The following is a 13123-nucleotide window of genomic DNA, read 5'->3' on the forward strand; positions in this document are numbered from 1 at the left end:
TTTAAATTATATTTTAAATGAAGCAAAATCAGTTGTGAAATGTACCACACTAATGTAAGGTGTTAACAAAGAAAACTATGGGGGGCAGTGGATCCTCATAGTTTTCACTTTAAGTAAATGAAAGAGTTAATAATTAAAGGAACTAATGGAGATGTACGTTAAGTGTAAAATATAGCCAGATTTCAAATACTTAGTATAAAAAAATTTTTTTGAAACACTGTTTACATGCTAAAATAACATTGTGAATATGTTGGGTTAAATAAGCTATATTATTCAAATTAATTTCATCTGCTAATGAATTGCTTTATTTTCTGCTCAAATTTTCTGTAAAGTTAAAACTAAAAAAAGTGAAGTCTGTTATAAAAACTACCCCAGAAAAAGCAAACACCATGTCTGTTGTTGGTTCTTGATACATCTTAGTTGTGAGAGAATCCATCAATAAATTTTGCAGTTTTAGTGTCATTAAAACTATCAATAAAGAAAGTTTAGTTATGATTAAAAATCTAACTTACTGTTTCCTCTTTCAATAGTTATTCCTTATCTATCTCTTTTAAACTACTGTATTGAAAACTTAATCACAAAATGGTTGTTTTTCCTCCATGATTATTGCAGTAGGCAATGGGCTGTTATTGGTGGCACTTTGATGCTTGCGTTAGAAATAGTTCATGTTTTTTTGCACACTATTGCTGGTATTGACAATATTTTCTTCTAATTTCAGATTGGGTGGGACTATATCGGCATACAAGATAGTACCAGATGAAATAGAAGAAATCAAGGTATGGTATGGCATTTTTCACCTCTACAGAAACTTAGTATCTTGCAGGGAAGGTGGGGAAAGAATTGCTTTTTCTTTATGCTATTGAATCTTTGCCTGTGTTAGGACAGCATTTAATTCCCACTTATCCTATTTGAATTTAAATATATATATATTATTTATATGTATATCAGATAATCATCAGATTTCATCTACCATTATCAATGCATTTCTAAGAAAAATATTAGGAGAATCAAAAAGAGCCCTTTCCAGTAAAATTCATTGAAAATCTACATGTATAAGTATTAGTGTGCATAATGGATTATCTCTTTATCTTGTTTTAATTTCTTTTCCCTGTAACCTTTCACCAATTATAAATAATATCAGTCTTCTAGTAAATATTTTCTTGTTCCTTTGAAAACAGTTTGCCAATATCAATTTAAAATTTACAGTACAATAAATGAAAAATTGACATTTTCGAAAATTACAGCATTACTACAGTGTTCTGTCTCTAACATTTTACTAAATCCTATGGACTGTTAGTCTTCTAACATAGCATGTGGCCCATGTGCAAAAGCAATTTACCATGTAATGAGACCTGAACTTACTACCTATTTTATAAATAAAACTTAATAATCAGATAGAAATAGTCAAGGATAAACAATAATTAGTTAAAAATGACATGTAAAAAGCTCAACAAATCATTAAGCTGATTTGACTCATTTTTCAAAATCAAGTTCAATAAATTCAAATCTTAGTAAATAATTTTTTAGTTTGTTTACATTATTTTTATATCGGTTAAGCTCATTGATCTTTATTATGTAATATACTATTAGTTTCAGTATGTCAGGTGTTATGGTAGTCAACATCAGGAATTAATGCCCTGATTATGTTTTAGCAATTAAAAAAAACAGTATCAAGAGATATACTCCAGCTTAATATAAAGTCATAAAATAGTTTAGCTGGGAAGAACCTTAGATCTAATCTGTATCTCTCATTTTTCAAAAGAGGAAATGAGAACTAATAAAAGTAAAGTTGTTAAAATTAATTGTTTGAGGTCCAATAATTACTTCCAATTTTATAATCCGTTGTTGTTAAAGGGTCAGAATAACATGAGCATATTACTTCTTGAAATACATATTATAGCGTCAGAAAAAAACTAAACCGTAGAAACTTAAATAATCAATAAATGTATAAATAAATAATTAAGCAGCATTTATATAAAGGATATAGAGTTGAAATCCATTTATCTTAAAGGTGCTTTACCTTATTTACAATTATAATATGTTAAGTGATAAAGGTAAACAAAGCATTCTATGAAATACATAGGAAGGGCACTTGGTCATTTGAAAAAGATACTCAGCAAAGTCTTTCCAAGAAGTAAACTCAGCAAATTGGAGTTCTGTACAGAGGTATTGTCACCTGTGAAGCATAAATATAAGATAATATGGCACCAAATCACAAGGTATAAAATAAATGCTATTGAGATATAGGACTGGCGGTGGGCCTTTTATGCCATGTTAAGAAATTTAAATTTGATATTGAAAACTATGGGGTGCCATTATGTGATTTTAAGAAAGAAAATAACAGAATGAGCTTGGTCAATTTTTTATTTTTTTCTGTAATGAGTGAGAAAAATTATTTCAGTGAAGAGGAGGTTCTATCTATAATGAAGGAGACCAGATTGTAAGAATATAGGCACAAAATGATTAAAAAATAAGAATCATTTGATCACATCAATAGATGCAGAAAAAGCTTTCGACAAGATACAACATCCATTTATGATCAAAAGCTGAACTAAAGTGGTGGCAATGAGACTGAAGAAAAGACTCAGATTCAAGAAATATTATTTAAGAAAATAAAATAAAAAATGCCTGAAGATTTATTGGATGTTTAGGGGAAAACGGAAAGGTTGACTCGGGTTTCTGTCAGGAAACTGAGTAGATCGTGTTAACTGTTAAAGAAGAAATACAAGAAAAGGAATAAGTTTGAGAGGAAAACAGTACATTTTGGACTTAATTAATTTGAGGTCCCTCTTAGATAACCGAATATCCACTAAGTCACTAGATAAATCAGCCTGGACCTCAGAAAAGATAATTCTATCTTTTGATTGATATTGAGATTTGTCATTATGCAAGTTAGTTGAGGCCATGCTAGTGAATGGAATTGCCTAAAAAAGCTATATGAGGTAATAATAGTGGACCGAAAAGAGAAAGTATTGCTCTAGGGAAGGTCCATCCTAGAACCGGAGGATTAGTATATTATTTTATTAATTTAATTAATTAGCAGAAATGTTGCCTATTTTTTAATAGTGACTTTTTTCTCTACAGGAATAAATTTTTTGTTGTGTTTTTTTGAAATTCTAGAGTTATAGGAGTTATCCCTCAGGAGATTTTTGAAAAAACACTCATGGATGACATGTAATATATGATTTTTTTCTATCAGTTACCGGTATTATATCTGAAACAGCTTCATAGAGTTTGAGGCCTGAGGCATAAAAAAATATGAAATTGATTCTTGGCATTCAAAAGTGTTGGAAGAAAAACTGTTATAAAGCATTTCACCAGCATATGATGGCACCATCAACATTTTCAGCTGAAATCAGATATTATAATCTTTTTGTTTTGATTGGAAGAAATGTAAAACATCTAGTGTAATTATTCATTTTAGTTGGCTAATATCTGAGTAATTTTATATTATTTAAGTAGTACTATTGAGTTTAAATTAGAAATATACTGTCAATAATATACCATGTATAAATAAGTATGCATGTGTATTTTCACTATTAAAAAGATATGATTGATTAATGAAACATAATTCAGTTTTTGTCAGAGTTGGTAATCTTCCACAATGTTACTAGCACAGAAATCATTATTTAGTTCATACATAATTTGAATTAAGCATACATTTATTGATTACAATAAATCACCTAGTAGTGATGCTTGGTCAAAGGCTTAAGGGATAAAGAGTGAATACATTCCTGACCCAGTCACAATCATCTTTTCCACCCAATATTCTGAGTTTTTATCATTATCAGTTCCCTGCTTTTATTTAGTTTTATTACCTGTGTACACATTCCTAAATATTATAATTTATTTGTGCTTCTCTTCGAACTTTATATCAGTTGAATCACACTGTGTGCAATTATTTGTGCTTTGCTTCTTTTGTTCGTGATTCATCCATGTTGTTGTCTATAGCTAAGTTCCTTTTTCTGTTTTCTTTTTTTCTTTCTTTTTTGCCATAAAATACTCCATCATGCCACAAATTACTGAGAAACCCTACTGTTGATGGACATTCAGCTTGCTTCCTTTTGGAGTTATGAAAAATGATACTGTAAAATTCTTATAAAAGCATCCCGTGTAAGAGATTATCTGAGGAATATACTGAGGAAAGGAATTCTTGGGCACTAAGTAATGTGTATTTTCAACTTTTCTGGATGAAATCAAACTGTTTTCCAAGGAGGTTATGCCAAATTACACTACTAATTTTGGGTGTATTAATTTTAAATAGAGGTATTTAAATAATAACTCTATCTGTAATTTATATTGGTATAAAGTTATCTTCATTTATATATGGGATGATTTACAGTTTAGCACCCAATTTATTGAAAAACTCATCTTTTCTACCACTGGTGTAAATTGCCTCATTTATCATATACTAAATTTTTATATTCCTAGACACACACTTACACATACATAAGTCTTTTCCTGAATTTTTGTTTCATTGATCTATTTATATATTTTTTGCTAGCACCATACCTTGAGGGGAGGGGGTGGGGGAGGGTAATGGCGCCAGAAGGAAGTGGCACAACATTTTTCAAGTGCTGAAATAAAGAACTGTCAACTACAAAGTCTATATCCAGTGAAATTATTCTTCAGGAATGAACGGGAAATAAGGACATGCTCAAACAAAAGAAAACTGAAAGAATTTGTCACTAGAAAACCTACCCTGAAAGAATGGCTAAATAAATTCTGTAAAGAGAAAGGAAATGATAACAGAAAAAAGGCTTGAAACTTCAGAAAGGAAAGAAGAACAGCAGAATAGGTAAATATAGTAGACTGTCTTTTTTTTCCTGATTTTCTTAAATCACATTTGAAGGTTGGAACAAAAATTATGACACCATATGATGTGGTGCACAATGTATATAGAGTAAATAATGAAAACAGTCATATTTAAAATGTGAGAGAATAAAGGTGCCTAATAAAAGCAAAGTTTCTGTATTTCACTTGAAATGATAAAATGTCAATATCAGTAGTCTGTGATAAATTACATCTGTATATTGTAATACTCAGAGCAACCACTAAAAGAAATATACAGAACAATATATACAAAAATACTATAAAATAAGATGAAATCCTGAAAAATGTTCAAATAATCCATATAAGGCATGAAAAAACAGGAATGAGAAACAGAAGATACAAACAAAATATAAAAAAAAAGGCAGAAATATTTAAGTCATATCAATAATTACCTTAAATATAAATAATCTAATCTAAAGATACCATTAAAGGACTAATTGACATAATGTACTTTTAGAAATGATCCAACATATGTCATTGTCAAAAAAAAAAAAAGAATGTTTCAAAAACAATGACACAGATAGGTTGAAAGCAAAAGGATAAACATACCATGAAAACAGTAATTTTGAGAGGATACTTCTTGGGTCAATAATTGATGGTTCTTCCAGAAGAGCCAAATATAGTAAAAAAGAAGAAGGCAAGAAATATGAATTGAAATCAATGAAATTGAAAACAGAAAATCAATAGGGAAAAATCATTGAAACAAAAAGCTATATTATTTTAAAAACTTAATAAATCTCTTACTAGACTTTTACTACAGATCTTCCATAGTAAAAGGAAAATTAGAGAATACTATGAAAAACTTTATACTTGTAAGTTGGATAACAGAAAAAAAGACCAGTTTCTCAAAACCGTCAAATTACTAAAACTAACCAAGATGAAATGACAATTTATGTAGTCTTATAACCATTAAAGAAATTAAATTTGTAATGAAAAAGCTCCTAAAAAAGAAATCTCTATGCCCAGATGATTTTACTGAAGAATTCTACTAAACAGTAAAGAATTAACATCAATTTTACCCAGTCTTTTCCTGAAAATAGAAGAGGAGACACTTCCCAACTTATTTTATGAGGCTAGTATTACACTGATACCAAAATCAGAAAAAGACAGTACAAAAAAGAAAGAAAAATGAAGATCAGTATCTCTCACAAACTTAAAATCCTCTACTAAAAATTACCAAATTAAATCCAACAATATGTAAAAAAAATTATACACCACTGCCAATAAGGATTTATTTGAGGTATGCAAAATTTGTCCAACATTGAAAAAACCATCATGTAATCGACCATATTAGCACACTAAAGAAAAAAATTATATGATTATATCAATTGATGCAGAAAAACTTTGACAAACTGTAAAACCCATTCATGATGTAAAAAAAAAACTCTCAGCAAACTAGGAATAGAGGAGAACATCCCAAACTTGAGATAAAGCATCTACAAAAAACTTAGAGCTAACGTCATATTTACTGGTGAAAGAATAAGTGATTTTCTCCTAAGATCAGGAACAAAGCAAGATTATCTGCTCTCACTACTTTTATTCAAATGAATACTAGAATTTAAGTATAAGTAGCACTGTAATGCAAGGAACATTATTAAAAGGCATAAAGATTGGAAAGTAATAAATAAAACTCCCTTTTTGCAAATCACATGAGTGTCTATGTGGAAAAAGGTATCGACAGAAAAATTCCTACAACTAATAAGTCAACTCAATTAATTTGGGGGATATAAGATCAACACCCCCCAAAAAAACCAGTTACATTTTTATATACTCAGAACAATTGGAAACAAATTTAAAATAATACCATTTACAATTACTCCAACAAAAATTACTTACATATGCACTTTAGAACATACAAATGTATCTGTATGCTGAAAACTACAAAATGCTTAAGAAATAAAAGGACGCTTAAAGAAATAGACAAATATACCATGTTCATGGATTTAAAGCGTCAACATAGTAAAGATGTCAGTTATTCCCAAGTTGACATACAAGTTTATGCAATTCTTATTTTAAAAAAAAACACCAACAAGTTTTTTGTAGGTATACAATTATATGAATTTATTCTAAAAGTATATGGAAAGGCATATGTCCTAGAACAACTAAAACAATTGAAAAATAAATGGAAAGACTAGCTCTACCCAATGATAAGGTTACTATTAGTTACAGCAATGAGGACATTGTAGTATTGACAGAAAAATAGACACATCTATCCATGGAACCTATAAGTAGACTCACACAGATATATTCAACTGGTTTTTTAATAAAGCTGCAAAAGCAATTCAGTGGATAATCTTTTCAACAAATGATGGTAGCAGAACTGGATATCCATTAGCAAAAAAAAAAAAAGAAAGAAAGAAAAAAAGAATCTCACCTAAACCTTATATCTTATACAAAAGTTAACTCTAAATGGATAGTAGACTTAAATATAAAACATAAAACTGTTAGAAAATAAAAGGGAAAATGTTCAGAACCTTTGCTTAAGCAAAGAGTTTTTAGACTCAACATTAAAACCACAATTTATAAAAGGAACATTTTATAAATTGGTACTTATGAAAATTCTAAAATTCTGTGCAAAAGAACATTTGAATAAGTGAAAACACAAGCTGCACACTGGATACAATTGTTTGCAAACTGTATATTCAACAAAGGGCTACCATGTAGAAGATACTAAAAATTTTCAAACAACAATAACAAAAATATTATTTATTAGAAAATGGGCTAAAAAAATGAGACAAAGTAGGTTTTTTTGAAAAAAAAATTTATACAAAAACTTAGATGAAAGTTTTATTAACTTTACAGTAATTTGGGGAAGCAAATACAGTCCTGTGCCAGTTAATGACAAGGATACATTCTGAGAAGTATTTTTAGCTGATTTTGTTGCCCTGTATACATCATAGAAAGTACATACATAAATTTAGATAGCATAACCTACTACACACCTAAGCTATATGAAATAGCCTATTGCTGCTAGACTACAAGACTTTATGGCATGTTACTATACAAAATAACATGAAATTAAATAAAACGCAAGAGAAAATGATGCAATAAATAGGAGATATATGAGGCTGCTGCCGACATAGCATGGCATACTTTTTTACAGCACACTTTTCTTCTTATGAGTAAAAAGAGTACACTCTAAAATAATGATAAAAAGAATAGTACAGTAAATATATAAGCCAGTAACATAGTCATTTATTGTTAAGTATTATATATTGTACATAGTTGTATGTGCTGTACTTGTATGCAACTGCTGTGCAGTAGGTTTGTTTATACCAACATTACCACAAACACATGAGTAATGCATTGTGCTTTGCATCACTAGGCACTAGGAATATTTTAGCTCTATTATAATCTTATAGGAACAATTTCTTATACATTGTCCATCATTGACTGAAATGTTAGTCAGCACATGCCTGTATATCTTTTCAATGATGAGTATTTATTTTAGAATGTAATATAAGTATATAAGTAAAGTCATTTAGTCTTGTTTATATAGATCTTTAAAATTTCTTTTATTTTTAATTTTAATTTTTAGTTATGTCCTATTTTTTGTTTCCTACTATAAACAAAATATCTTTTCTATGTAGTTATATTTTAATATTGACTATGTATTTTAACATAATGGAGATATAAGATACTTTTAAAATTTGGGTTATTGCCAAATATACTTCTACAAATCGTGAATGAGGAACTCTGTTGGACCCATTCTCCTATAAATCAACCATATTGGGTAAAAATTATAAAGGAACAACCAGTTGAAGTATTTAGATATTGTTCTAAGCACAACAAATGAGGAAACATTAATTCAAGTAAATCTAAATATCAGATAAAACAGTGAGAGTATATGGCACTTAGCCATAACCTGATCCCTCCCTTACCTTTCCTCAGCTTGACGGAAACTTTAGTCTGGGTAGGTGTGGTCTCAAGTATAAGGCCCCCTCTCCCTTCAGCTCCCAATTAAGAGATGCAGTATTTCTCCAAGATGGGCAGGCCTTCATCATTTATTAGGCCTCCAACTCTCTCTCATAGGGGTTAAATTCCTGATAAGTACAGCTGAAAGGTCAAGGACTCCCTTCCTCCATCCAGTCTTCATTCATAGATGGAAGCTCTAGCCTAGAAGCAGCGGTCTGAAAATACTAAGGGCCTGATCACCTTAGCTTGCTCAGTGGGTGGAATGTCTACATTAGGAGAGGCAAGCCAAAAAGACCAAAAGCTACCACACCTACACAGAACTTATAACTGTGGCTTAAAGATTTTATCTAGGGCACTCCATAAGAACCTATTGCTCTGAAGCTTTTCGCAAAGGAATGGCCTTATTTGAAATAACATGAGGAATTTCAAGCCTAAGGTCACTATGCAAAACAATGGAGATTTTGGTGGTGGTAAACAATTGAGAGGAGGCTGATAATTGCTCTGTAAGAGCAAGAATCTAAATCAATTAGTTTATCAGAAAGAACCTGGGAAAGAGACAGCTAAAAAGAGCCCTCCTTGGGTTAGAACAAACCTCGAAGACTGGACTTGAAAAACTATCTCATTTGAATTTAATTGGATCAGACTGGGAAGCAATTGGTTCAAAATTAGTGGAGCATAACAGCTAGGTGCTAACAAAGAGGCAAATAGCTTAACAGAGAGATCTAGGAAAGAAAAGAGACAAAAAGAACTTTACTTTCATTCCAAGGTGAGTTAGTGCATCCCTTGGCTATACCCTCTGAGGAGCAATATCAAAATTTTCACACTGGTTGGAAATAGACTGTATTAAAGTAGCCTAGCCAATTTAGTAAACAAAAAGTAAGCAAATAACAACAAAGCCCTGAAGAAGGGGAGGGGAATCAGTATCCAGTTGCTATAACATATTAGATGTCTAGTTTTCAGCAAATGTTACAAGATACACAAAGAATATGAGAGTGTGAACCATTCTCAGGAATCAAAGCAGACAACAGAAGCTGCTTGTGAGAGGTTCTAGATGTTGAATTTAACAGACAAATTTCAAAGCAGTCTATACACACACACACACACACACACACAATGTGTATATATACATATATATGTACTTTAAGAAAAGAAAACTAATAGGACACCATACTGAAAGAAGTAAAGAAAACCAAAATGCAGATTCTGGACTTGCAAGGCTAATAACTGAAATGGAAGACTGACTAGAGGGGCTCACTCAACAGCACTTCTCAGTTGGTAGAAGAAGAAAATCAGCTGAAGAACACAAAAAAATAAAGAAAAATGAACAGAGCCTCAGAAATGTGGGACATAGAACACACTAACATACGGCTATGGGAATATGAGGAGAGAAAAGAGCACAAAAAATATTATAAGAAATAATAGCTGAAAACTTGCCAAATTTAATTACAGATATTAATCTATACATCCAAGAAGCTCTATCAATTTCAGATAAGATAAACTCAAACAGCTCCACACCCATACAAATAGTCTTAGTTCAGGCAACAGAGTACATAGACTGAGTGACTTTTAAATAACAGAATTTATTTATCACAGTTCTGGAGGCTGGAAGTTCAAGATCAAGAGAAGATCATGGTCAGGTTCTTGTGAGAACCCTCTCTGGGTTGCAGACAGTTGACTTCTTGTTGTATTCCTACAAGACAGAAAGAGAACTAGCTAAGTTCCCTTGCTTCTTTTTCTAAGGGCACGAATTCCATTCATAAGAACTCCATCCTCATAATTTAATTACCTTCCAGAAGCCCCAATTTCAAATACCATCACATTGGGTTTAGAGTATCAACATACAAATTTTGGTGAGACAAAAACATTAATTCATTCCATATCATGCATCATAGTAAAAGTGCCAAAAGACAATGAGAAAAAAATTTAAAGCAGTAAGAGAAAAATGACTCATCACATACTAGTGAACCCCAATAAAATTAACATGACTATCATCAATAACAATGGAACTGAGAAGGCAGTAGGTTGACATTCAAATACTGAAGAAAAAACCTGTTAATGAACCAAGAATCTTTTATATAAGTAAAACTGTCTTTCAAAATCGAAGATGAAATACAGACATTCCAAGATACACAAAAACTGAGAGAATTTGTTGCTAGCAAATTCGCCTTGAAAGAAATACTTTAAAAAATTCTTCAGGCTGAAAGTAAATGACCACTGGCAGTAATTCAAACACGCATGCGCACACACACACACACACACACACACACACACACACACACACACACACACTGGTAAAGGTAATTATATAATTATAAAAGACAGTATGAATGCATGTTTTTGTCCTTTCTTAACTGATTTCTCTCTTAACAAGTTGTATAAAATAATACATATGTAGCTGTTTTGTTGAATCTATAACATATCGGAATGTAATATATTTGACAATAATGGCACAAAGAGGTTATGGGAAAACAAAGCTGCATTGGAGTAAGTACATAACACCAGATGATATCTTGATTCCACAAGAACAAAATAGGAGAACCAGAAATAGTAAATAAGAAGGTTAACATAACAGATTATAAGTATATACTTGTCTTTCTTTTCTCAGTTTTAATATAATTATTAATTATAGCAATGTATTAGATTCGATATATATATGTGAATACTTATATATGTATGTACAAAAATATATATGTAACATGGATAATAATGCACAAAAAGGAAGAATAGAGAATAGACTATATAGGAGTAGTGTTTCTGTGTCACATGAATTAAATTAATGTATATCTGAAGTAGATTCTGTTAAGATGTCCATGGTAAACCCTAGAGCAAGCACTAAGAAAATAGCTCCAATAAAATATAGTGGAAAAAAATCATTAAAGGAATTAAAATATTACCTTAGAAAATATTCACTTCATGCAAAAGAATGGAGGAGCAATAGAGGAATTAATGAGACAAATAGAACACATGAAGTAAAATGGCACATGTAAGTCCAGCTGTATCAATAATAACATTAAATGCAAATGGATTTAAAAATTCAATCAAAAGGTACATACTGTCATCCTAGATAAAAAAATTTGTAAAGACTCAACTATATGCTATCTACAGTAGAGATATTGTATATTGAACGATGCCATATAGGCTGAAATTAAAAGGATAGAAAATAATATGTCATGCAAACAATCCAAAGAAATGACAGAATTAAAATTCTTTTATTAGCCAGAATGTGTTTATAAAGAGGTGCTTCCCCTATCTACTATTTAGTTAGGCAGTGAGTCAGTTTATACAGAAAAATCAGGATATGTGATTCTTTCTCTTTGTATGATTTCAGTTCTTTAAAACTTTCTGTGAAATTCTGCAGTGAGTTGTATTTATTGTTGCGTATCAATGATAGGAAAATAGGTCATCTCTAATAGAGTAGCTTTTATTCAGTTTTTTCCTTTTATTAATTTTTTAGTTATATATATATTATGAATGTGTTTTGTTTTTCTTGCAGGGTTTTTGGTGATTTATCCCAGGATATATTACAACATGAGTGTGTTACCTTTTATCATTTCTAATAGTAGTACTTGATTTTTATTGATATCTTTCATCAATTTGGGGATATTTTTAAACATTGTTTTTGACTATTGCTTCTTCCCATTCTGTTTTTCTTCTCTTTCGGAGATCTAATTATACATATATTAGACCTTTTGAGTATGTCTCAGATACTTGTTTTGTACTATTATGTTCATTCTTTCTATTTTATCTCTATATCATTTTGTACTTTTTTGTTGATTTGTCTTTGCGTTTAACATTCCTGTGTTCTGCTGCATTTTTTGACCTGTATTTACATTCTTTAATTCTATAAGACCTACCCATTTAGATCTGAATTTCAGATATTATAATTTTATGTCCCATTATGTTCATTTAACTTTTTATAGATTCCAATTATTTGGTGAAATTCTCCATTATTTTATCTATTTTGTTTATCTTTCTTCCATTTTCTTGACTATATTAATCATAATTTACTTTAAAGTTTTAGGCTGCAAATTCCTCATGCATCTGTTTTTTATCTGATTTTTTATATTAATATTGAGTCCTATTTTCTTGCATGCCAAGTAATTTCTATAAATTTATTTCATGTGTAAAAGAACCATATTGGTAATAACGATTTATCTTCCATCATAGAGTGTCTCCCTTTCTACTGATGGGTAGAAAGTATGAGAAACTGATCACTGCAGTCCAATCAGGAATTGACCTGGGTTAGAGATGGACTGAAATTATAGTGAGTTTTTATTTCCTCATTCCTGAATGACAATATGAGATTGAGCTCTGTAGGTATAGGTTCCAGCCTAGCCCTCTAGCCTCATGCCTAACCAACACAAGCCACAAAAAT

General features: G+C 30.6%; 1 protein-coding gene across 7 annotated transcripts in view; it reads left to right on the plus strand.

Moving 5' to 3' along the window:
• GPHN (gephyrin) overlaps positions 1–13123 on the plus strand; it is a 390228-nt gene that overhangs the window by 113153 nt on the left and 263952 nt on the right. For all 7 annotated transcript variants that reach the window (XM_006915134.2, XM_015591978.1, XM_025049111.1 and 4 more), the window contains exon 3: positions 719–776. In XM_006915134.2, coding sequence (XP_006915196.1) covers positions 719–776 — 58 coding nt within the window. The remainder of the gene's footprint in view (positions 1–718; positions 777–13123) is intronic.

This window comes from Pteropus alecto, unplaced genomic scaffold (genome assembly GCF_000325575.1).
Source record: "Pteropus alecto unplaced genomic scaffold, ASM32557v1 scaffold276, whole genome shotgun sequence".
In the NCBI taxonomy this organism is placed as follows: domain Eukaryota; kingdom Metazoa; phylum Chordata; class Mammalia; order Chiroptera; family Pteropodidae; genus Pteropus; species Pteropus alecto.